Below are 26,467 nucleotides of genomic sequence, written 5' to 3'. Positions count from 1 at the left end.
ACGGGGGCACCGGAGAGGATGATGGGAGCAAAACGACCAGGCACGGCGCCAACGGAGAGGACGATGGGAGCAAAATGACCAGGCACGGCGCCAACGGAGAGGGCGATGGGAGCAAAACGGCCAGGCACGATGCCGAAGAAGAAGACAATCACATCCACAGTACCAGCATTAGCGCTTAAGATGTATATTTTTTGAAACGCCTGAGCGGTTTAGTCAACATTTGCCTTTTCATGTCGTATTTGGACTATTGTTGTTTACTGTAGACAATAATTTCAATGTCGAATCCTGAATACCACGCTCATGGTGCACACAGTTCAACATCCACAGGCAAGGTTGGGCGACAACGCCCTGACGAGTGTGTAGATGACATCGAGCAGATGCAAGATGAATTTGCAGTTGGGAACACTATCAGTAATTTTGTAAGTATTTAACCACTATCAATTTCTAGGTCGTTCCGGTTTGTATGTTTTGAAGTTCGTAAATTTGTGCAACCAGACAATGTGTGATTTTGTCAATTACATCCAGAGCAACCCAAAGAGCAATACAGTTCGCATCATCAGCCCTTATTTCATGGTATGTCTGGTCCGTTGTTTTTTTGTTTGCTTTTATGACGTACTCACGTTTCTTGGTGGTTAAATCTTACTATTTCGTGCAACAGATGTACGTCCGTCAAAAGCCATACAACATTGGATTCAGAGATGCACTACCTTGTTGGAACAGTGATGATGAGTGCCTAGACATTTCAAAATTTGGAAAGGTAATTGAACAAACCTCTTCTCCAAGGTTTAGTCATAACATCCCCATCACGATATGTCTGCGAAACATAAAAAATTATTTTATCGATTCGCAGATTTTACTTCCTACACTCTGGCAAAATCCCGCCCATTGGGTCCTATCCGAGATGAATTTTCTGGAAAAACAACTATGGTGCTACAACTCATTGGACTGCCACATTGGCGTAGAACGCGACGCTATGCATTTGGTATGCTTGTGCCCATAGGTGAATCTTAGCTTTTCGAGGTGGACCGGACTGTAATATATTATCCCTTTATCACAGGCGGGATTCCTTAACGGGCTTGGTGTCGACATTGTCGAGTGGATGTTGCTCTGTGCTGACGATGCACCTTTACAAAGTAATGGGGTCGATTGTGGCATCTTCGTAATGAAGCATATTGAAGCAATATACAATGGAGAAGAACCTTGTTTCCACGCTGTATGAGCTTTGTATCCGATGTTATTGTTTATTCTTGTTATATATTAGTTTCACATTACATGTTTTGTTGCAGGATCATATGTCGGAAATACGCTACGAAATATGTCAACAATTGATTGAGTTTAAAAAGAATGACAGACAAAATATGTAAAGTGAAACCTATAGATTGCTCTTTCTGTACAACCTAACGAGCTCCGCCATCACCGTTCTTGCCCTCCTCCTCGACAGCAACCCAGTCGGTGCAGTCGCGCTGAGGATTGTCAGCAGAAGCTCCACCACGTCGTCTTCCTCTCCCTAGCGAGGAGGTCTCAGCGGATAACCAGAAATAGTTTTGTGTCGTATGCGCATAACCAATGATGGTAGAAGTTGTTCTTCAGTAATGAAAAATACTGTACGGAGATAGATATTTCTAAAAATCGCATTCAGTGAACGTATCAATAAGAAAGGTTTGTTCTCAGAAATTGTTGTATTGCTGAACCTACGGTAAGGTACGCCTAAGGCGATTTCTTGGGACGTGTGTGGACGTACTTTTGGATTTATTTGAGATCGAAAAATTTGATCCAATCGCATTGATTAATATTTGGAATAGCCCCCACATTGTTTAATTTTATTAATGCGGAGTGCATTTTTACTGAAGATTTGCTTTTGGTTTAATGAAACTGACGTATATACTTTAAAACTGACGGAGGGTGATAGGACGTTTCATTAATATTTGAATGACACAACACACACTTCCACTTTGCTTCGCGAATAAGGAACCGACAAATCGATAATTCCTGCGTATAGGCGGCTTTGACGCAGTTGTCGTATCCATTTATACTTTTTTCATATGTCTGCAAGATCATAATTGAAGGAAACGTCATTTAAAATTCAAGAAATTTTCAAATTCTTTCACAAGTTTTCATGGTGGTAGCATTGTAGTTGACGGTAGACCACTAAGCGTATCGCTTTGTACTATTCGTAAAATACGAAAGCTACATTAATGGCCTTTATTCACCACTTTTTTCATATGCCAGCAATAAAGCGATGTTTAAGCATACAACATTTCATAGCGATGTTGAATATTATCATTTCGAACATTAGAAGTCTTTGTTCATTAAAATACATCGCAGTCTCACTCAGCGATTGTCAACCACGCCGGTTGAGCGGACATCTTTTATCAATTACAAGCCTTTTAGATGCTCGCGAGGCCTCCTTCACTTTCTCCTCCGCAATTAGAAAGGACGTCAATTTTTTGCAGAGTTCTTCGCGGAATCCGGGTATATCAACCTGCAAAAACAGATTGTAAAGTAGAAGCAATAGACATGCACTTAATCCCCAATAACAGAGGCGAAGAAATGACATACAGCGTCGAAAAAGGGTTCTGCACCATTGTATATTGCTTTAATGTACTTCATTACAAATACCCCGCAATCAACGCCATTATCTTGTAAAGGAGCATTATATGTCGTGCGATAGATCCACTCGCTAGCATCGACTCCCAAAATGGCTTTGAGGAAACCGATCTGAGAATAATGCGACCGACAGTAAATTCATGACCCCAGTACACGACTTGTTCCTCACATAGATATTGAAACTTACGAGATGAGAAATGTCTAGCCGTAAACCACTGTCAACTTCCAACGAATTGTAACACCATAGTTGTTTTTCGCGTAAATCCATCACGTATAAGACCCAATGCTTTTCAGATTGCCATAGTGTAGGAATCAATATATGCAAATAGATCGAAAAAATGATGTTAGCACTTGTTATGCTGTAATATTGCACTCTAGGTTTGTTTGCTTGCCTTTTCACTTGACAAAAGATCTCTGCAGTGATTACCGTTAACCCAATAAGGTATGCCGTCTTGAAATCCACTAGAGTATGACAAACGGCGTAAGATAGTCTGCAAACCCAAACATTGCTAACACTAACGATAACATACGAATCAATTGGACTAAATCAATAACGGAAAACAACATAAAATAAAACCGATATACCATGAAATACGGGCTTACGACGCTTACAGTCTGGCTTGGTGCGCTGCTTTTAATATAACTGACGAAATCAGATATAGTTTGTTTGCAGCAAATATGTTGTTGTTAACGGACGTACACATGACTTACGTATATAGACAACTGCTACTAGTTTCATACTAACAAAATTACTGATCATGTTGTATTGTGCGAATTCACTCTGCATTCTGTTCATGTCCTCCAGGAGTGATTGACTAAGTTTTTGCCCAACTTCGTCGGTGGATGTTCGACTGAAATGAATGCGGACATTGCAACGAACGATATTGAAATTACATTATATAGTACACAAAACACAAATCGCAAAAAACGGCATGAAACAGATGAATTTTGATGAAAATGTAGACGATGTGTAGACAATATACCCATGATTCAGCATTGTTGGTCGTGTAGCTGTCTTCGTCTGTGTAAGTTTGTATGTTGGAGGACGGATCACCTGGTTTATGAAGGAACTGTCGGTTTGATTGTTGCTGGTTCACGAAGTAGAAGACAAACACAGCTTCTAGTACTCGTGCGACTATTTATGACCTAAAAGATGTACTGCTCAACCAACATGATCAATGAATATTGTACGACAAATCAAACATTTATTGTTATCTGTTGTAACTGAGTAATTCGACTTCATATTCGCTGCATGGCGATTTGTGGTTATCGTTGAATAGCGATTTGTGCAGCAATACTCGGCCTTTGTAAAGGGTGTTAGTCAACGCCGATTTGCGGTGTTAAACGATACTAGTATAAATTGATAATGAATGTTTGTTGATAATAACCCCACGGATCTAAAAAAAAACCCACGGGTTGAACCACATAGCGATTGTGAGAAATTGTGGAGTACCACTCACACTTGCACTTCCACTGTTAAAGCGAACAAAGTTCCCCTGTACCAGATGAAGAGGTTGACTTACCTCTTAAGAAATGAAGTGAGGAAGAGAAAAAACACATTGAGTAGCCTTTTATTTACAATATATGGATACAACATTTCACAGGATAACAATAATGATTTCAAAAGGCAATTGGAGGTGTCATAGGGATCTCGTGTGGGCTATAAATTTAGTTGTCATGCCTCTTTGCATGCCCCGATCTCCACAATGCCGGATTTGTTTTTGCGTTTATAGTCATTTGTCACTGACGACTTGCGGTCCGTGGTTGGATTTGCTTAAATCGATAGATAGCGATTTTTTGCTTCTACAGGAAGTCGATTGATGACATCACTGTATGGCGATTTGTGGTTATCGTTGATTAGCGATATGTGGCATCACAGCATAGCGATTTGAGGGTATTGTTCGACTGTCGATCTAAGCGCGATGACAAAGGTTGTTCAAGTAAGCTTTTTTGGGGCATTGACCAAGGTTGCGCTTCATTTTATGATCCAAGTAGGCTTTCAACCGCGCAGGTGATAGCATACTTAGATCATAAAATGAAACGCAACCTTGCTCTTTGGCCGAAAAAAGCTTACTTGAACAACCTTTGTCATCCCGCTTTGATTGACATTCGAACAATACACTCAAATCACTACGCTGCGATGCCACATATCGCTAATCAACGATAATCACAAATCGCCATACAGTGATGTCATCAATCGACTTCCTGCAGAAGCAAAAAATCGCTATCTATCGATTTAAGCAAATCCAACCACGGACCGCAAGTCGTCAGTGACAAATGACTATAAACGCAAAAACAAATCCAGCATTGTGGAGATCGGGGCATGCAAAGAGGCATGACAACTAAATTAATAGCCTATACGAGATTCTTGTGTCCCATACCTATCTGTCGAATGCATCAGAGCCTGTCATGAAAGAGAAAATATTAGACACTGAATTAAGTTTCACAAGAAATGCATACCTCCTCGCAACATTGATTACATACCAAAAGACTTGTAAAACTGTAGCGATCGTTGCCGAAAATCTGGTCGGGAGGAATGTAGGTTTGAACGTTTGGTGGTACTTCTGCATGGTATTGCTGCATGATGGACATTACACGAGTTAGCTATTTGACAAGTTTCACGCAATGGGAAACAATATAATGTTTTACATACCTGTTCATTGCAAGGGCCTTGTTGTTTTTTATTACAGGTAGGTTGTTTCTTAATCCTCTTCTTGCCAACCAATTCTACTGCACCCTTTGCCCTCCGACGACTGCGATCAGAGGCAGATTTTCTTTTGATACCCTTCGCTTCATGAATATGTTCATCATAATCAACAACGTTCACTACTGACTTATTGAAGATAATGTTTACGCTTCGGTGCAACTTCTCAGGAGTGTCAAGCGAAACATGATTTTGACCTACGCTTTTCGATCCCATTATCTTGGTCTGGTATTCATTCGCTGCAACGGACTTAATGTGAATTAACTCCACGTTTTTAAGTAACTCTGTTGCAGCTTTTCTCACACATGCATAGCCTTCTTCACTTCTCGATGCCAAATCAGCAACATGCATGAATGACCTACACAGTTGTTGGTAACGGGAGGCTATGTGGCACTTCTCGTCAACACCAGATTTACTCGCATTGTCCATAACGAGCATTTCAATCTTCGCGCGTCTGGTCCATCTTCGCATTACGTAAGACTCAAGTATTTCTTGTATCTTCTCTTGATTGAGTGCCTTTAATGCATGACAGCATAGAATGCCTTTGAATTCATACATTTTGCACAAATATTCTACCCTTCCGTTGTCAACATTGTACGTGACATGTGCTTCTTGCCTTTCCTGATGCTTTTCGCCCTGACAAAAAATATGGTATTTATGCATATTCTCAGTTTGCACGAGTCCTTCTATTTTGCAATTCATGACATGCAACACCTCTTTCTTGATCCATTCAAATACAGTTAGTGTATACAGAGCTGCAGGTCGCATCAATATTTCCATGCCAAAAGTTTGAGGTCGTGTATTGAAGCATTTCACGTCTTGTTCAAGCTCATTTTGTCTTAGACCGTCTACAAATAATTCATATTGTTCCATGAAACGAAATATTGTTAAACATGAATACAGAGTTTTCTTCAGGGTGGCATGCATAGATTCGGCTCTTTGTGTGCTTATCATACCTGCACAAAAGTATTGTCTTTCATATGCCAATGCCCACTTCTCTTTTTCTGCATATAAATTTTGTAACCACAGACAGTCAGTAAGGTCGTATGTCTTAATCATTTTGTCCCAATCTGACTTAAAAGTGACCTCGTCTACGCTATGAAGTACACACCTTGTAAACGTTTTGTCAAACCCTGTATTCTGATTAAATATGTGTCCTATGTTCTTTGCTGCATTTTGAAAGATATGCCACAAACATAGGCGATGATGTGCATCTGGCCACACATGAAGCACTGCAGCCGCAATTGCGTGATCACCATCTGTAAGTATAGTTTCAGGATTCTTCTTGTTCATTGCCTGTGTAAATACTCTGAACAACCACTCAAAGCTTTCCTTGGTCTGGTCATACACAAAAGCACCGCCTAATATACAACTCTGTGCGTGATGGTTCACTCCCACAAACTGCGCAAATGGCCACTGTTCAGTATTAATCTTTACTGTAGTATCAAACACAAGCACATCATTGAAGCATTCATAATCTACTCTAGACTTTGAATCTGCCCAAAACATATTCACAGCATATCCATCTTCGTCCACTTGCATTGCACTAAAGAAACCATGTTCATTGCTTGATTTATTTTGTAAGTAGCGAACCAAACAATATATTTCTCCGTTCTTCATGTTATCTGTCCCCTTCCTTCTCAAGTGGTTTCTTAGATCCAAAGGAGTGAATGACACATTTTCGCGACCACCATCTATGCGGGTAAACAAATTGTATGTCTTCCTTGGTGCAATGTCGGCGCTATCGGCTATTTCAGCCATTGCAACATGCACTACAGTTACTTTACGATGTGACCTTAGCATAGCAGTCATAAATGATGCAGATAAATCATGATTATGATCACTGATTAAAGTACGCACGACAAATTTCTCATTCAGATGTCTTCTCAAAACCAATCTCGTCTGACATCCACATCTTGATTTTGGCATGCTCCTTGTTGGATTTCTCATTGATTTCTTCCAACCTTGCTTGGAACAGACATATGTCTTTCTAACCAAGACACCCTGTGCATTTTTTGACCAAGAAAACCTTCTCACACTGAAGCCAACTTTTAAGGCATAATCATTGTAAAATTTATATGCATCTTCCTCGTTATTAAACTGCATTCCTTCTACAGGAACATAGTCACGTGTAATTCCATGTACATTCCCAGTTCCTACGGTATCAAAATCTACCTCATTATTGAATTGCATTTCTTCTCCTGGAACATTCAAGTCAAGTGTACTTCCGTGTATATTCCCGGGGCCTACACTTTTATTATGTGCACTGTCATCAAAATCTACCTCATTATTGAATTGCATTTCTTCTCCTGGAACATTCAAGTCAAGTGTACTTCCGTGTACATTCCCAGGGCCTACACTTTTATTATGTGCACTGTTATGGTAGTCTACCTCATCATTGAATTGCATTTCTTCCACTGGAACATTCAAGTCAAGAGTGGGTCTAATGCCTGCACCCTTCTTTTCATGTGCATTGTTAGTGCAGATGTTCAATACTTCAGTTGCGTCATAAGTATAGATATTCAATTCTCTAGATCTTTCGATTGATTCAGCTACATCGTCTTTATTACAACCTGATGATAAGCTCAACAATGTTTTAAGCAATATATCAATTTGTGTTTGCAGCAAAATAGCAAACAAATCGATATTAACTAACAAAACGTCAGTCTGTTACTAATACAGCGGTTTGAGATACAATGCATACGATGAATGAATGTAGGATACCTGATGGGGTAGAGGCCCTTCCTAGCATCTGCAAACAAGCATTCTTGTCAATAGGTCTCAGCGTCTTACAAATATCGATAAGTTTCCAACCTTCATAAGAACAAGATCTACCTGCAATAACCAAACAATGCCTTAATGGCACACAAGACGACATGCCTTCTTCATCGATCGCATGATGAGATGAAAAGCTACTTACGCTGCCTTAATGGCACTGGAAGGAATGTTTGTGAATCATTGCTTTCTTCGATAATGCCTAACAACAACGACAAATAAAATAAGACAGTGGAATGTTTTGTAAGCAATATATCAATTTGCGTTAGCAAGCGACATAGCTTTACTACGATTTAATCAGGATGCATATAACAACGGATACCACTAGGGTTAAGCAAGTCAAAGCAACGATTTAATGCATGACAATATCAAATCAAGTGCAGTTTGATGTTTGCTTATACTGAGCACCGACTTATCGCTTACCATGCCAATAAAATACACATGTTATACATGTGTGTTGACGATAACACTCTCATAATATCCACGAGGCTCTAAAGCGAGTTCAATAGAAGTCGCTGAGAGAGCAGCGATATGCATGCGAAAATCGCCCCGCCAAGCGTGTAACGATGTGTTTCTGCATCCACATGTTTTCAAAGTCTGTGTACAAATATCTTACAAATACATATTACATGAAATATAATATCTTACAAAACGATATGTATGTATAGCGATTTGTAAGATATTGAAAATCGATGCGGCAGTTCAGCATAATAACTTACAACACGACGATACAAAACCATACTATCTAAAATGTCGATAAATATATCGCACAATAAATTACAAATCGATAAGGAAGAACTTGAGCATAATAGCAAACAAATCGATATTAACTAACAAAAATGTATCTCACAAAAACGAGAGTCTGTTACTAATACAGCGGTTTGAGATACAATGCATACGATGAATGAATGTAGGATACCTGATGGGGTAGAGGCCCTTCTTAGCATCTGCAAACAAGCATTCTTGTCAATAGGTCACAACGTCTTACAAATATCGTATGTATAGCGATTTGTAAGATATTGAAAATCGATACGGCAGTTCAGCATAATAACTTACAACTCGACGATACAAAACCATACTATCTAAAAGGTCGATAAATATATCGCACAATAAATTACAAATCGATAATGAAGAACTTGAGCATAATAGCAAACAAATCGATATTAACTAACAAAAATGTATCTCACAAAAATGGGAGTCTGTTACTAATACAGCGGTTTGAGATACAATGCATACGATGAATGAATGTAGGATACCTGATGGGGTAGAGGCCCTTCCTAGCATCTGCAAACAAGCATTCTTGTCAATAGGTCCCAGCGTCTTACAAATATCGATAAGTTTCCAACCTTCGTAAGAACAAGATCTACCTGCAATAACCAAACAATGCCTTAATGGCACACAAGACGACATGCCTTCTTCATCGATCACATGATGAGATGAAAAGCTACTCACGCTGCCTTAATGGCACTGGAAGGAATGTTTGTGAATCATTGCTTTCTTCGATAATGCCTAACAACAACGACAAATAAAATAAGACAGTGAAATGTTTTGTAACGCAAGGCAGGCACGAGAAGGCGACAGTGTGTTGTACAACAGGATAAAAAACAAGGCGGAAAGCTAGACTGAAGACGAAGGCAAAGTTTTGGTTGATAATGGGAGCAACTGTTACAGCAGATGGCGCAGGAGTTTAATGAATAGGGAACGTCTCCACTTTAAATGGTTAACATCAAACTTTCTGGATGGAGGACTTTTTTGTCTTTTTATCGACCCGTCGTTTCACAACTTTTGAATGGAGGATATTTTTGTCATTTCCTCGAACCGTCATTTCAAGGCAGGAAAAGCAAGTAAGGGTGATTAAGTCTTTGCAACAGCACCAGAGTCCGATGCAAAGTTATGTCAACATACACGGGAATACGAGCCCCATGTGCATGAATACGTGGCGCTCATTCGATCCCCCGAACACAGACGTGGGATTCAGTGAATCATAGGGGCCAACATACACCACCCCCTCGTTATTCACTATCACCTTCCCTATTTTATATTGTCATATATACCAATAAATTTTCAAGTAAGTTACACTGTTTTGATTCCAATTAGTTAGATTCATAAGCCAAGTCAAATCTGATTAATAATCAGATTCGAGTTTGGTGTTGAGTTCTGCTATCAAATCTGACAAATATTTGGATGGGACGTATACATGTAAAAAATCGGATTTAATATGAGCTTTTCTCCAACCACTAGCCCGATCTGGTATTAGCCACGTCTGCCCTAAATTCAAACCATTTAGCATAAATATATTTCCGATTAACTTTTAGGGTCCAAATCCGTATCCGGAGAAACCAGGTCGGTTCGGATAAAACCCGATCCATTGACTGCCTTTATCTGATCCATCAGAAAAGATGGAGAGAGAGAGAGAGAGAGAGAGAGAGAGAGAGAGAGAGAAATCTTCGCGTTTTTGCCTGCAAGAAAGGAATGTCTTAGCAAAACAGAAGGTTGGTGTTTCTTTTTCTGAGAGAAAAAAACTGAAGGTTGGTGTTGATTTTTTTCGATGGTGGTGCTCTGTTTCTCACCCCCTCGCGCCCTTATCCACCTCTTCGCTTCTTCTTTTCCTTCTTCCCGCCATACCCTTCTCCTGCATCCTAAAAGCTTCCCTGTCGCCACTTCTAATAGACCAACCAACACAATTTTGAGACCATCTTCACTCCATAAAGGCCAAGCAGGAAGGACCAAGGTGAAAAAATGGGAGCCCCCAGTTGATGGTGACGAAAGCGAGTATGAGGAGGATGAGTGGACCACTTTTAGTGACTCTGAAGAGCAAACAAGTATATCTTCAGAGGCAAATGAGGATGCTCAGACGCAGGTTATTGAGAAAAGGCAAAAAGAGTTCATAAAAGGTTGGTTAGTTTTCTTTTCTCCTGTTTTATCCTTGATTTGTAATTTTTTGCCAATACTGATGTACTTCTAGTTGAGTAAATTTGTGAAATGGGGTGTTTGAATTGGGAAGCATGAATTGATTATGAGATGGTCACTTTAACTACGGCATTTTCTTGTTAATATCTGGCGGAGCTGTTATCTGAAAATAGATCATATTTGAATGTTGGTCTTGTACAATCCATTGTATCAAAATATGACCTGTTATCAGTTTTTTGCTTTCGTAATCTGTAGCCCATAGAACTGGGTATTTCATCCTGGGGATTGAAGACAATTGAAATTTCTGTAGAATTCTTAGTGGAGAAGAATTAGATGGTTTAAAACGAGGAAAGGTTACGTGTTCTACTGCAAGGAATGTCTTTGTTGATGTAATGGAGTATCTTTCCTGTTTTGTATTCTCGAGGGCATAAGATGGTAATGAATGAGGTGATTTGATTTGCTAGACACAGATATGGCCTTAATTTGATGAAAATGTTGTTGTTTGAAGTGCACTGGATTTCTTTTCGCAATTGATGGTAACCAAGGTCCATGTGCAATGGCATTCAAGAGAGATTTTATGGATTTGCTTGACCAAAATATTGGAATGCAACAAGCTTCCTGGATCACAAAGAGAACACTGGTCAACAATTTCAAGTATCTTCTCACCTGGTCCCTAATTTGTATGTATTACATGTGCATGTTTGGTGGGCTTTTTCTTAGAGGAGGAAGTAGAGACATGCTTTGCGTGTTTAGGCAGACCGCTTGCTTTTTCGTAGACTTAAGTAGAGAGGTTGGTCTTATTTTCTGCTGGGAAGCTTTTCTCGGCTTGGTACATACCTTCTCTCTTGAAATGCTTCCTTTCCAGCTGACCTTGTCCCTAGGAAGACACTGGTTTCTAGGTGTTCATTCAAGGGTTAGGTTCAATTTGAAAGCTGCGGGTCTTCTTTTGATCAGTGTCCTTAGTTCAAAAGACAAAAAATTACCCTTATACATGCAAATCACCATGCCACCTCTGGAATGTTTTGATGACTGGTATATGACTATAATGGTATCAATCAGTAATCACTTTAGATTCCTTCAGGTCAACATGGGATGGAAATCATCTTGGTAAGAGACTGAGTTCCATAGATAGGAATAATGTGTCATACATAATCACAGATACAGGCAATATTTTGAAAATATAGTGATAATATAGATGTAAATTCATAAAACGATATTAAAGGCAATATTTTGAAAATATCAGAAATTTATATATATTGTGATATTATCACAGTAATATCATGATATTATCAGTTACTTTTACTCTTTTTTACTTCTTTTCTATATCTTAAATATGTTTTTTTCTTTTATATTTTTTCTTTATCTCTTTTATTATACCTTATTATTTCAACATGTTATTTTCTTACTTATTTATGATATTTTAAGTTTTCTTAAAACATTTTAAGCATCAACATTTTTTTGAGACTTTCTCAAGATTTATCAACTAAACCTATATTATCGTGAGAGATTACCTCGCCGTGATGTAGCTGATACCGATATTTGTAACTATGATTCATACAACTGTAATTTCTGCTCTTGATGCTTTGTTGGAGATAGAAGAGTTGAGTCTTTCTTATTGATCTGTCTATTTATAGCCTTCATCCTGTTTTACTCAGCAGAAACTATTGTAAGGATACAGGAAAAAAAATCAGGCTTACCTTATCTCAAAAAACAAGATGTCTGTGCTATTGGTATTGAGCACTGGTGAAGTTTAATCGTCCTTAAGAAAGAAGTCACTTGGCGATACACATTCACTTCAGGTTAGTCACCTGTATCGTTAAAGGTAATTTCTCGGCGAGGGTATTTCTTGGAGATTTTCAAAAGTTTATAAATCTGGGGAATATCTCGGGAGTTTAAAAAATTGAAAAAATATAAATAACAACAAAAAACTAAGAAAATAATAAGTTTTGCATTATTTTTCTTCCAAAAATATAAAGAAACATGTTTTATAGGTTTTAAAATATAAAAGAAACAAAACAATAGGAAATGTAAACTAAAAACAAAAGAGTTTTTCCCAAAAATATTGCAATATTATCGTGATATTTTGTCTTTTGGCGATATTTTGAAAATAGTGCGAGATATTCCCTTTAATATCGGCTACCTTAAAATATCGGTATTTCACGAGATATTTTCAAAATATCATCGATATCGGTGACAGTGATTGCATCCCCTTATGCACTATCTTCAATGAGACACTGCACAAGAATAGTGTATATCCATCCATGCCCTTCAACAGTGTTCATATGACATGGCTGTGATGTCTCACTATTCAAACACCAACTCGGACTGTTGCCATCTGCTACTGTTGATTCAATTTAAGGTTCAGTTTCTACAATTATAGAGATTTACCTTCACATCCCTACCATGTCTCATTTAGTTATTCATTTCTGCTCCTGCTAGAGGCACAAGAATAATGCAATTATTTTTCTTTAATGCCTGTGGTTCCTCATGTCAGGACTAGATGCGTCTGCAATGAGGCTTCTAAAATTATTTCTCTGAGTCTGGTGCCTATGATTAAAAAAGTGCAAGCTAAATATGGTCATGGGACATGATAGCCCTCCCTCAAAGGGCCCTTTACTAGCATAGTCATATCTTCTCTTTGTATCATTTCATGAATTGAGGCTCTATTCTTTATTGACCTTAGCTTGTGAGCTAGAATGTAATAATGCAGGTCTACTTTTTCTATGGTTTCATGGATTGGAGATCATGGACCTCAATGATCTTAGGAAGACAATCACTTACCACCTTTTGAGATTTGTTTCAATTTAAAATGTTTCTTCTAGCTAACCAGCAATTTACAAGTTTTTCTTGAGAATTTCAAATTCTATCAAGTGTTGCAGATATTGGGAAGCAGCGTTCAGCTTTTCTAATCATATATTCTTTTTCCAATGTGACCTTAAACACATGTAATTCAGAATTAAGTCTTGGATCCTAGTTTCACTTCAGGTAAAGTAACCTTTTAATGTTTGCCTGATGCGGCAGATCATGTTGGGGATTCGATTAACATGTTGCTTGATAAGCTTATAAAACTTTAGTGTCAGTGACTCAGTATTTAGTGTCTTGGTGTTTAATTTCTTAGTGCAGCTAGGATTAACATGTAAAAGAATTTTTAAATTGTTTCAGAGGTTGAGCTGCTATTAGAACCAGAAGAACAAGCAATTTTGCATGGGAATGAGTCCCCAGTTCTGATCAAAATATCATCGGTTAGTTCTAATATATCTTTCTCTTGGTTTGGCCTTATCTGTTTTAAGATTTATGTAGCAATGAGTGTTAGCTCAGAAAATTTTCTGAGTAAGAAAAATTTTAGTTTCATGTACCATCAACAAATTTATGTTGCATCAGGATTGATTCCTTTGCAATTAATTCATTATTTTTGTACTTGTACATTTTTTATGAAAATTGTAAATTTAATGCAGCCAAAATGGAGTCCATTCCATACTCTTACATCAGCTAACCAGATAGATTTCATGGACAAGCTCCTTGAAAATGGTTATGATATTGATGCTGCTGATAAGGTGATTCTAATAATTTTAAGATGCAAAATTTCCGTCTTGTATTTAGCTTTCGCTTGCCTAAAAATATGCAACTTTATGATTCGATATCACAGGATGGTTTCACCGCCCTTCACAGAGCAGTGATGGTTAAAAAAGAGGCTGTAGTTTTGCACCTTCTCAGGGCAGGTGCTAATCCTCATGTGAGAGATAGGGTAAGTCTATGATTAATTTTCTTTTGAGACAATTTGAATTTAGAAGATAGAAAAAGTTTGTTAGCTGCTTATTCCACCTTGTTACAGGATGGTGCTACATTACTGCACTATGCTATTCAAGTTGGCTCCTTGAAGCTTGTGAAGTTACTGATCAAATATAAAGTTGATGTAAACCTTGCAGATGATGTGAGTTAGTTGGAAAAGTCTGTTTTATTTCTGCTGAACATCGCATTAAATAGAGATGTTTTCAATATAGATGACAAATCATTTTTTTGCTACAGGAAGGCTGGAGCCCTCTGCATGTAGCCATACAAAGTAGGTGTAGAGATATAGCAAAAGTTTTGCTGGTGAATGGTGCTGACAAGACAAGGAGAACAAAGGTGAATATCATGTCCTCTTTCATTGATAAATCTATCCAGGATAAGTCTATGCGTCAGCTGGATTATAGATTCAACAAATGTGATCTATTCTTTTGCTTTGTTTCCTTGAAAATTCTAGTTTTTACTAGTCTTGCTGCATTAACATGCGTTTTGACAATTTAGTGTATTAATATGCCACTGTTTCCATGTTCTCTGATATATGTAAGAAAGTAAAAAATATGCTACAACAAATGTCTCTCAACAAGTTCTCACAAATACATCATAAGAACCACAAAGGTTCACAAAGAGAACTTAAGAATACACACAACCCGAAACGGGTATAAAAATGAAAAATAAACAATTTTATTGATTTGAGATAAAAACCCAAAACAAGAGTAAGTATTTACAAGGGGAATAGCCCCATATTTATAGAGAGGTAGAGAGAAGCCTTACGAGAGCTGTTGGACTCTCCAACGGCTCTAATAGAGCTCTTGGGGAGTCCAACAACTCTTTTTGGATTTACCTTTTTGACTTGGACAAAAAGATACATTTTTGACTAGTCAAAAAGGTAAAGGCCAAATCAGTCCAATGATGGACTGGTTTGGCTAATTCTAGTTGTATTTTAACTAGAATTAATTAAACGAAAAATCCTAACTAGAAAGGAGATAAAACATTACATGTCTATGAGATTACATATTTTAACACCCCCTCCTTCAAACTTACGGTTGAATAACCGAAAGTTTGCCTAAGAGAAAGTGAAACCTAGGAGCAGCGAGAGGCTTGGTGAAGAAATCGGCCAACTGATATTCTGAAGCAACATAGGGAAGATTGATGGTGCCAAACAAAAATTCCTCTCGAACATAATGGCAATCCATTTCTATATGCTTGGTGCGTTCATGAAATGTCTGATTGCTTGCAATATAGATAGAGCTTTTGTTGTCACAACACAGATTTGATGCTTTTGGACTTTCAACTCCCATATCGGAAAGTAGACGTCGAAGCCAGACTAATTCCATAGTAGTTGTAGCCATTGCCCTATATTCAGCTTCAGTTGATGAGAGAAAGACCTTTTATTGCTTCTTACATCGCCAAGACACCAAGGATTCTCCTAAAAAGACACAAAAACCTGTAGTTGAGTGGCGGTCATTTGGATCACTACCCCAATCTGCATCAGTATAAGCAAGCAATTCTAAGTTAGAGGAAGCAGATAAAAATAATCCTCGAAAAATAGAATTTTTGATATATCTAATAATACATAAAACTGCTCTCATATGAACAGAAGTTGGAGCATGTTGAAATTGACTGGCTGTATGGACCGCATGTGTAATGTCAGGTCTTGTGATAGATAGATACGATAGAGCCCCAATAAGTTGACTATACGGAGTCGGATTCTCGAGTGGCTCTCCATCATCAATCTTCATTTTGACATTCACAATCTCAGGAGTATCAACATGTCTTTCATCTGAAATACCTGACCTGACAACAATATCTAATGCAAACTTAGATTGAGTTAACAAGTAACCTCTAGGTGAGTAGGCAACTTCTATACCAAGAAAATATTTCAAAAAACCCAAATCACTCATTTCAAAATGTGTTTTGAGAAATTTTTTAATATCATAAACTCCCTGTTTATCACTTCTAGTGATGATCATGTCGTCAACATAGAGTAGAAGGATGATAATACCTGCATCAGAATTCTTAACAAACAAAGCTGTGTCAGTAAGACAAAATCGAAAACCAAAATCAAGCATAACCTTACTAAACTTATCATACCAAGCTTTTGGAGCTTGCTTGAGACCATATAAAGCCTTGTTTAGGCGAAGTGTTTTCCCTTTAGGTATATTCATTCCTGGTGGTGGGTCCATGTATACTTCTTCAGCTAAAGTTTCATTTAGAAAAACATTTTTAACATCCATTTGAAAGATATGTCATCCCTTTATTGATGCAAGATCTATTAGGATTCTAACAGTGGTCATTCTAACTACTGGGGCAAAAGTCTCTTCATAGTCTATTCCATATTCTTGAGAATAGCCTTTTGCCACCAACCGGGCCTTGAATCTTTCAAGAGTGCTATCACTCTTGGTTTTCACCTTGTACACCCAGCGACAACCAATAGGTTTCTTGTTGTTTGGAGGATGGTCTTGAATGGTCCAAGTATTTGCTTTTTCTAAGGCTTCTAATTCGACTTTCATAGCCTTGACCCATTCTGGTTGATCCTTGGCTATATCATAACTGGGAGGTTCTTCATAGGAATGAATTAGAGCAATAAAGGCTTGATGTTTTGGTGAAAAAGACTGATATGACACAAACTTTGCAGGAACCCTCGAGATCCTAGTGGATTTTCTAGATGAAGAGGCAGATTCATGTTCCCTTGTGTATTTATCCAGGGCACACTGTCTTTCTAAATTTCCTCGTCTAGAGTATTGAATACAATCTTGACTATTTCTATGAGGATCAGAATCAATCACATCCATCTGATCATCTAGATCAATTTCTCTTTCACTATCCTTTGGAACTAGATTCAACAAGAAGGAATACTCATCTATTTCAGTAGAATTTTTGTTTTCAAAAAAACTTTCATTTTCTAGAAAGGATACATTCCTTGAAACGTATAACTTGTTGTTTTTAGGGTCAAAACATCTGTATCCTTTTTTATTATTTGCATATCCTAAAAAAGTACAGGGTATAGCACGGGGAGAGAATTTATCATTCTTATCTGTAAAAACAAAGCACTTGCACCCAAACACCCTCAGTCTAGAATAATCAGGTTTTTGTTTATAAAGCTTTTCAGTAGGAGAAATATTCTTTATTGAGGATGAGGGCATCCTATTAATAAGATACACAACAGTTAAAATAGCTTCGGCCCAAAAAACTTTAGGAACTTGATGTGTGATAAGTAGTGTTCTAGTTGTTTCTATAATGTGTCTGTGTTTTCTCTCAGCTAACCCATTTTGTTGAGGGGTATAGGGACAAGATTTTTGGTGTGAAATTCCATGTGAGTTCAAATATTCTTTAAATTCAGTTGATAAAAATTCTCTCCCTGAATCAATACGAAATATTGAAATATCATTCTTAAATTGATTTTTGACCATATTATGAAATATTTGAAAAAAAGAGAACAAATTTGTGTTTGAGAACCCAAACATCAGAGTCAATTAATTCAAGTGGTCGAGTGGAGACAAAAGTTCTTTCTTGAAATGCTAGTTGTTTCATTTTTCCAAGAATACATTTTTCACAAGTGAAAGTTTCAAAATTATAAATTTTTCCATGTTTGGAAAGTACTGAAGCTTGGATATACAAGGGTGACCAAATCTTTGGTGTAAAAGATCCAAGCCTACTTTTTGAACATTGCAGCATAATGTTTTCTTGGGTAATTCCAAAAAATCCATGTAATATAAGCCTCCTTCTCTATGGCCTTCCCCAATCAGCTTCCCTGACTGGTGATCCTGTACTTGACAATCATGAGAAGAGAAGGAAACATTACACCCATGATCAGTTAATTGAGAAACAGATAAGAGATTTAGATTAAGTTTGGGGATATATCTAATCTTTGGAACACAAAATCCTTTTGAGTTTTGAGAGTTATTTTCGAAATTTCCTATTCCTTTTATCTCAAGGGATGTTCCATCCGCAGTAAAAACACTCAATCCACTTAAGTCATAACAATGCGACAGTAATTTTAAATTTGGTGTCATGTGAAAAGAAGAACCAGAGTCAAGAAGCCATAGGGGTTTACCTGGATCGGAGGTGCCAACAGAAGAGATCGCAACTCCAGCTGAGGGAGAAGTTCCTTTAAGAAGAGGTTGTAGAGCCTCCACCAGCTGAGACAGGGACATGTTTTCAATGGATGTCTCATTTGATTCTTTTGATTCAACAACAACTACCTTCTTCTCATAAGATTTTTTTCAACTTTGGATAGTAAGTTTTAACATGTCCGGGTTCATGACAGTAATAACAAATAACTTTTCTCCTTTCAAAATCGCCTCCTTGCCTTTCATTGTTTATTCTCCCAATATGTGGAGGTTTGTATGTGCGAATGTGATTACCTGGTTTAGATACAGCTAAAACTGTATCATCATCACTTTTGTCGACTCGTTTCTTGAGTCTATTTTCTTCCATACTTAGCTCTTCAATGGTATCTTCAATAGAGGGAACATTTCCCCGATGTAGAAGAGCGGACTTGGTTGATTTAAATTCGGGTCTCAACCCATTTATAAATTGAAAAAAATGCTCCGCATTTACTTGATTTTGGCGAAGCTCAATGTCTTGTGGACAATGCCACTTTGGTTCAAGAAGAGCCAACTCTTCTCATAGTTCGGATAAGCTATTGTAGTATTCTCTAATACTTCTCTCTCCTTGAACCATATTCCGAACATTTTCTTGTAAGTTACATATATGAGCAATATCTTTAAGAGAATACATTCTCTTAAGATATTCCCACGCATCATTAGCATGTTCAAATTTTGCGAGACTTGAACACTTCTTTATGTCTACACTAGAAATTAGTCAAGACATGATCTTGGCGTGACCCATTCTCCATTCTTTCCATTCCTTTTCATATGTGGAGATGGCCTTAGTTTTTTCCACCTCCAAAAGTGGTACTTCTCTTCCACCTTCTTCTTTAGTGAGCGTTAGTTTAGGTTCCTTATCGGTTCCATCAACTAAGCCCCATAGACCCTTTCCCAAATAAGATGCTTCATGATTGAAGCCCATGTTACATAGTTTGAATCGTTGAGTTTTATGGACTTAATGGTGACATTATCATTGTCATCCATTTTACAAGATTGGGAATGAGAGGAGAAGAAGAAAAGCAAGTGGGAAGAGGAATATTTTAACCACAAAGATCGAAAACAAGTAGCCTTCCACGCCCTTCAAGGCTACACACGAGCACTCCTTCAAAGAGACTTCACTTTCTTGAAGAGTAGTTGCATGGCACGCTTCCCAATACACGTCCACCGACCTTGCTTTGATACCATGTAAGAAAGTAAAAAATATGCTACAACAAATGTCTCTCAACAAGTTCTCACAAATACATCATAAGAACCACAAAGGTTCACAAAGAGAACTTAAGAATACACACAACCCGAAACGGGTATAAAAATGAAAAATAAACAATTTTATTGATTTGAGATAAAAACCCAAAACAAGAGTAAGTATTTACAAGGGGAATAGCCCCATATTTATAGAGAGGTAGAGAGAAGCCTTAAGAGAGCTGTTGGACTCTCCAACGGCTCTAATAGAGCTGTTGGGGAGTCCAACAGCTCTTTTTGGATTTACCTTTTTGACTTGGTCAAAAAGGTACCTTTTTGACTAGTCAAAAAGGTAAAGGCCAAATCAGTCCAATGATGGACTGGTTTGGCTAATTCTAATTGTATTTTAACTAGAATTAATTAAACGAAAAATCCTAACTAGAAAGGAGATAAAACATTACATGTCTATGAGATTACATATGAGATATTATATGAGATTACGTATTTTAACAATATATCCATATATGATCATGTGCCTGGATTTTAACTATGAAAAATGCAAATTATAGGGTTAGATGTGTTTAATTGTTTAATCTTATATGGCCTGACCTTTTGGTCAGTCCCCAAATGTGATTTGACTTGTGCACTTGTTCCCATTTCATGCAGTTCATGTAATAAGGTTGCACTTTTTGTTGTCCATTTCCATTTACTTTGGCATGTTAAATTGGAATTTGGGGATTACTGGTTGAGGATAATCCTAGTGAACTGCATAAGAAAAATCATAAGCATGTCCACATACTTAAAGAGTATTTGACTTTGACCACAGCAACGGGCAAGTCCATAAATATTCACACCATGGTTGCCAGTCGAGGAAGTGGGAGTGGGAAGCGATACAGGAAGCGGAAGTGGGAAGCGAGGCACTTTCAAAATTTTAGGAAGCGGGAAGCGTGGGACGACTTAAAAGCGAATCAGGAATCGTCTCGGAAGCGACCTAGGAAGCGAGAAAAGGAAAAATAAAATAAAAATAAAAATGAAAAATACAAAAAAAATGAACCATAAATGGGGGAAGCGAGCCAAGTGACAAAAACTAGCAAATAAAAGTAAGCACAATATATATGCTACGCACGTCTCTGTTCCAACTCTGACTCATCCCGCCAGTGATTAAATGTTCACTTTCCTAGTATTAGCAGCCTCAGTTACCAGAATAGCAGAGTGGCTCTGTTTTTATAGCACCAATTGACCTAAGATACAAGTTCAAGCATTATAAGAAAATGAAGTGGGGTCATGTTATTTGTGAATGCTCGATATGCAGAATACATCAAACCTTGTGGCAATTCCCTAGTCATTGAAGAGTATGCCTTAAGCTAGGATCCCCAGTCTACAACTAAAGAATACATGAATGGTTCACCTTAACAAGTATGGATCACCACTTACTCCAGTTATAAGGGCTGTTTCAACTAATAGAGAAGGATTTTGATTAGGTTTTTAACTTGAATCAAGTAATCAATGCTTAGAAATGATCATATATCAGCTCAACCTGCTCTTGACTTTATGCATCTACTTCCTAGTAGTCTGCTACCAGCTAAACTCTCATCCATATGAATGCAATACCAATCTTGCTCCTCCTCACTACAAAGAGATATAAGAGTACAGTCAAAGAATAATTTTCACAAATACTAGAAGAAAGAGAGGGAAGTGTGGGGGAAGTGATGGGGAAGCACAGGGAAGTGTGCTTCCCATAAAAGGGAAACACACTTCCCATAGAAGAGAAACACGCTTCCCAAAAAAATGGCGCTTCCCAGCGCGTTTCGGAAGCATGATGTTTCACGCTTCCGAAATGCACTTCAGGAAAGCGCGCTTCCCCACTTGCCTAGGCGTTTCCGGTAACTCTGATTCATGCTTTGAAGATGAATTATTAATGTTGACAGGTTTTAATTATCAATGCATAAGACCATGTCTCCATATGGTGTCTCGAGATGAGGGTACAACAGATTCTTGTTTGGAAGAGTTAAAGAGATCCTCAAGAGGAGAAGTGTATTTCAACCATTATCCCTCCATGATTATTACTAATCCTTCTGTGGATTCAAGTTCACATATGAACCTAGGATTGAGAGTGCCACTGCTTTGCTTATTGGACCTTTCTAACAACCTTGTTCTTGAATTTCCAATTGCTGACAGACATACCAGAGAGAGAGAGAGAGAGAGAGAGAGAGAGAGAGAGAGAGAGATTACACCCAATAATGTTTTTCCATTCTGGTTATTGGTTTGGCATGTTGGGAAAACTTATACCAGATATCGCCCTCTTGTGCCCACCAAGAATAAAAGATTAAGAATACAAGTGTGTTAAATTAAATAATCTTCTGAGTATAAATTTATAAAAGTTGAGAATGAGGCTTTGAAGGCTAATAGTTCATTTTTGTAAATATTTCCAAGTTCTAACCTCTCATCTTTTCTTGAGAAAAGAAACAGAAATTTCATTTGGATTCATTTATTTTCTTGTACATATTGACTACATCATTAGGTCCTCAGGAACGACTTCCGAGACCATGAAAATATGTTTGATTAATTTCTATCTTAACTGTCCTCTGACCATAATCTGGGATCCGGAACATTTATCTCGGACTGTTTATTTAGACATTTTTTCCTACTTCTTGCTTTAGTTAGAAAACGGTTTCCTTGAATGATTTTTATAAACCTAATTTGAATTTATATTATTGATGCCATGATTTTAGGTTATGGAACCTTGACATCTGGATGGAAATATTTTATAGTTGTAGTCTGTCATAGTCAAATTTGATTGAGTCAAACACGTAGTTGCATGTATTAGTGGTTGTCACGAAGAATATTTTAGTAATTTTATGAAAATGTTTAAGCCATATGTGATAGTCATTAGATCGTAATGTCCTACTAATAAATGAACTGTACTTTGCCACAAAACTATTAGGCCCGTTTTACTATATAGTACGGAATGTTGGGCTGTCAAGAGACATCATATTCAAAAAATGAGTGTAGCTGAGATGCGTATGCTGAGATGGATGTGTGGAAATACAATAAAATATAAGATTCGGAACGAGGAGATACGTAAGAAGGTAGGCGTTGCACCCATTGAAAATAAGATGAGAGAGAATCGTTTACGGTGGTTTGGACATATTCGACGAAGGCCTAATGATGCTCCAGTTAGAAGGATGGAGAAATGGAAAAATATATTAGTTAAAAGAGGTCGGGGTAGGCCTAGGAAGACATGGATGGAGGTGATAGGAAAGGATATGAATGCTTTGAACCTCACCGAGGACATGGCATTGGATAGAAATGAATGGAGAAGGATTCATGTGGAAGACCCAGAATGATTTTCTTTGTTGGTTCATATCGCCGACCCCAATTGTTTTGGGATGAAGGCGTAGTTGTTGTTGTTGTTGTTGTGTTGCCACAAAACTACTAAAATTCCATTGCCTATTAGGATTTGAACTTTAAGGAAAAAACATTTGAACTTGTTAATCGCCGAACTTTATTCCCCTAAACAAATGTCACACTGCCATGTTGCTGCAGTTATTAGTTTCATTTTGCGGATGCTAGTAAATTTTTACAAGGTGATTTTTATGAATCTGATTTTTGAAAATACCTTCAGTAGCATTATCCAATGGAAAAAATTATCATGGAATTCTGAAATTTATGAGTTAGATTTAAAGTTGGTGAGCTTGGTGACACTGACGCACACATGCAAGCACAGATCCACATGCTTTAATCAAGTATTAGTGGCTGGTTCAAGTTATTATGTCTTAGGATATGTTTGGAAAACACAAAAATCACGGTATTTTGAATTTGAAGATAAGTTATAATTGAACATAAGTATAGATGCACTTGCTTCAGTCAAGTATTAGTGGCTAATTCAAGTTATTATGTCTTAGGATATGTTTGGAAAACACAAAAATCATGGGTTTTTTGAATTTGAAAAGTTATAATTGAACATAAGTAGGGAGTTTTTTTTAATAGGAATGTGTATAAAACAGGAACATAAAATTTTCAAGCAGGAATTTACTCTCTCTCTCTCTCTCGTGATGCCGTGTTCAGCTGAGATGTTTTTATTGTTTTATCATGCATGTACATTCATTCACTACCTCCTTGGTATGTGTATCTTGTGGCACTATGGTAGTTCAGATCAGGGTTACCGGAAGCGCCTAGCTAAAAGGGGAAGCGCGCTTCGGAAGCGCGGAACGTCGCGCTTCCGAAGCGTGGGGGGAAGCGTCCCCCTTTTTTGGGAAGCGCGTTTCCCTTTAATGGGGGACGCGTTTCCCTTTAATGGGGGACGCGCTTCCCTTTAATGGGAAGCGCGCTTCCCATCACGCTTCCCCCTCGCTTCCCCCACGCTTCCCCCTCGCTTCCCCTGTTTTTTTTTAAATTTTTTGTATTTTTATTTTTTATTTTTATTTTTTTCGCTTCCCCCTCGCTTCCGAGACGCTTCCTAGGTCGCTTCCGAGACGCTTCCTAGGTCGCTTCCGAGACACTTCCCGAATCGCTCCTAAGTGGTCCCACGCTTCCCCGCTTCCTAAAATTTTGAAAGTGCCTCGCTTCCCGCTCCTGCTTCCCGTATCGCTTCCCGCTCCCGCTTCCTCAACTGGCAACCATGGTTCAGATATATTTGATGGATGTATTGCTAGCATTAATTCATAAGAGGCTAAGGAAACTATGTGTTCCTTGCTTTTCACACATTTCAGATACTAAGAAATGTATACCTTTTTGGTTTTCAATGTTCCAGAATGGGAAGACAGCTTTGGACCTGAGTTTGAGTTTTGGAAAAGATTTCAAGTCATACGAGCTTGCCAAGCTTTTGAAGCTAGTACCAGCTGGTATGGATTTTTGACAGTAGCACATCTGTCTATGGTGGAAACATAGATTTGAAACCTATGACAGCAATAGTTTGGAGATAATACTCGACCACTTAAATGTGAAACAACAGTAGATAGAGAGTGCCCAATTTTGTTTTCTGCAGTCTACACCTGTTTGTAGATATGGCTGTTGATGTTGAAAGCCTTTGGGGATATTAGAGCGTCACTTTGGTTTGTCTAAAGAAGAGCACTAGATTATATGAATGTCATTTTTATTGTAAACTATGTTACGAATCATTGGTTCATTCTTAGGCCCTTTTATTTCAGTTGCTGATAACATATTCTTTGTATTCCACCTCCAATATATTTTACTAGGCTATATGTGATTCTTTGATTCTTTGAAGAAATACGGTTATTACTTTCCTTCACGCAGAACACCGCAGAATACCACCACGCACTCATAAGAGTTACAACAGGCTACAAGGGAACAAGTAGGCCATGATTGCTAGACAGTTTCCAGATAGAACATACAATGCAGTCAAGAACCATTAGAATATCATTATGGCTGTTTAGTCGGTTATTATGGTTCGTTTACAAGTGTGAATATGTTTGTGTGCATGTTTCTCGGTGTTCTCTTCTCTTCCATAGGAAAATAGAAAATAATTTTGGCATGATGACTTCTTATCTAAACTTATTGCAAGAGCTCAGGAATCTTATGATTAATAAACAGTATGTGTTCCCTTTTCAATTCTATTTTCCCTTTTCATGTTTGCAGTGCAAAAATAAAATCCTCATCTGCTAAAAGATCCCTGTTTCAGTTTAGGATGGCTCCTTTAAAGCACTTTTGAAGTTGATATTTTGCTTTCATCGTGGCATGCACATTCTTAATGGCTATGTCACAAGGACACAGAAAAAAGGACACTAGACATGCCATTTTTGTGGAATTTTCCATAAAGAATAATCTATAAGAGGACATGACGAGAGTGAATTGGAGTATCCCTGTAGCTTACTAAAGTGCCTTCTTCATTTTCTTTGTGGGTATTTATAACTGCCCAGTTGGTAACTCCCAGTGACCCCTTTGATAAGTATGTGCTTTAACATGTCTCCATTCTTGTTTCATCCATGGGCCACATCCTTTAATGCGAAACAGATGAAGCCATGCAAAACCAACTAAAATTTGAAAAAATAGGACTGCTACAATAGGAGCAAGGACAGCTGCAGGGACAAACTTTACCACCTGTAGAAAGGGACCTTGTTTTTTCTTTCGAGTTATTCATCCCACTGAACAAGCCCTCCTAAAATTTCTATAAGAGAACCATTAGAGCAAGATATCAACATCAGGAAAACCACTTCACTTATCATCTTGAATCAATTAACACACAGTTACAACTCTCCTAACCAACCCCCAAAAATTGAAAACAAGAAAGAAAAATAATAAATCAATGTCATTCATCACCATTAAAACAAGTCCTCCTAAATTCTCTACCCAAAGAGTAAGAGAACCACTAGTACAAAGATACCAACATCAGGAAAACCACTTTCTTTATCATCCTAAATCAATTAACACAGTTACA

At 37.8% G+C, this 26,467-nt stretch overlaps 1 protein-coding gene across 1 annotated transcript; it reads left to right on the top strand.

Annotated features, from left to right (window-relative positions):
* The first annotated feature begins 10,486 nt into the window (after nt 1-10,486).
* EMB506 (Ankyrin repeat family protein) lies at nt 10,487-25,300 on the top strand. Its single transcript, XM_089984430.1, has 7 exons — nt 10,487-10,980; nt 14,159-14,238; nt 14,452-14,550; nt 14,643-14,741; nt 14,829-14,927; nt 15,023-15,121; nt 24,824-25,300. Exons 1-7 carry the CDS (start codon nt 10,635-10,637, stop codon nt 24,926-24,928), a joined length of 927 nt encoding a protein of 308 aa, XP_089840556.1. The 5' UTR covers nt 10,487-10,634; the 3' UTR covers nt 24,929-25,300.
* Nucleotides 25,301-26,467: the final 1,167 nt, after the last annotated feature.

Source organism: Nuphar pumila, chromosome 13 (assembly GCF_984573655.1).
Source record: "Nuphar pumila chromosome 13, dmNupPumi1.hap1.1, whole genome shotgun sequence".
Classification (NCBI taxonomy): domain Eukaryota; kingdom Viridiplantae; phylum Streptophyta; class Magnoliopsida; order Nymphaeales; family Nymphaeaceae; genus Nuphar; species Nuphar pumila.
This window is presented reverse-complemented; position numbering and strand designations above follow the sequence as displayed.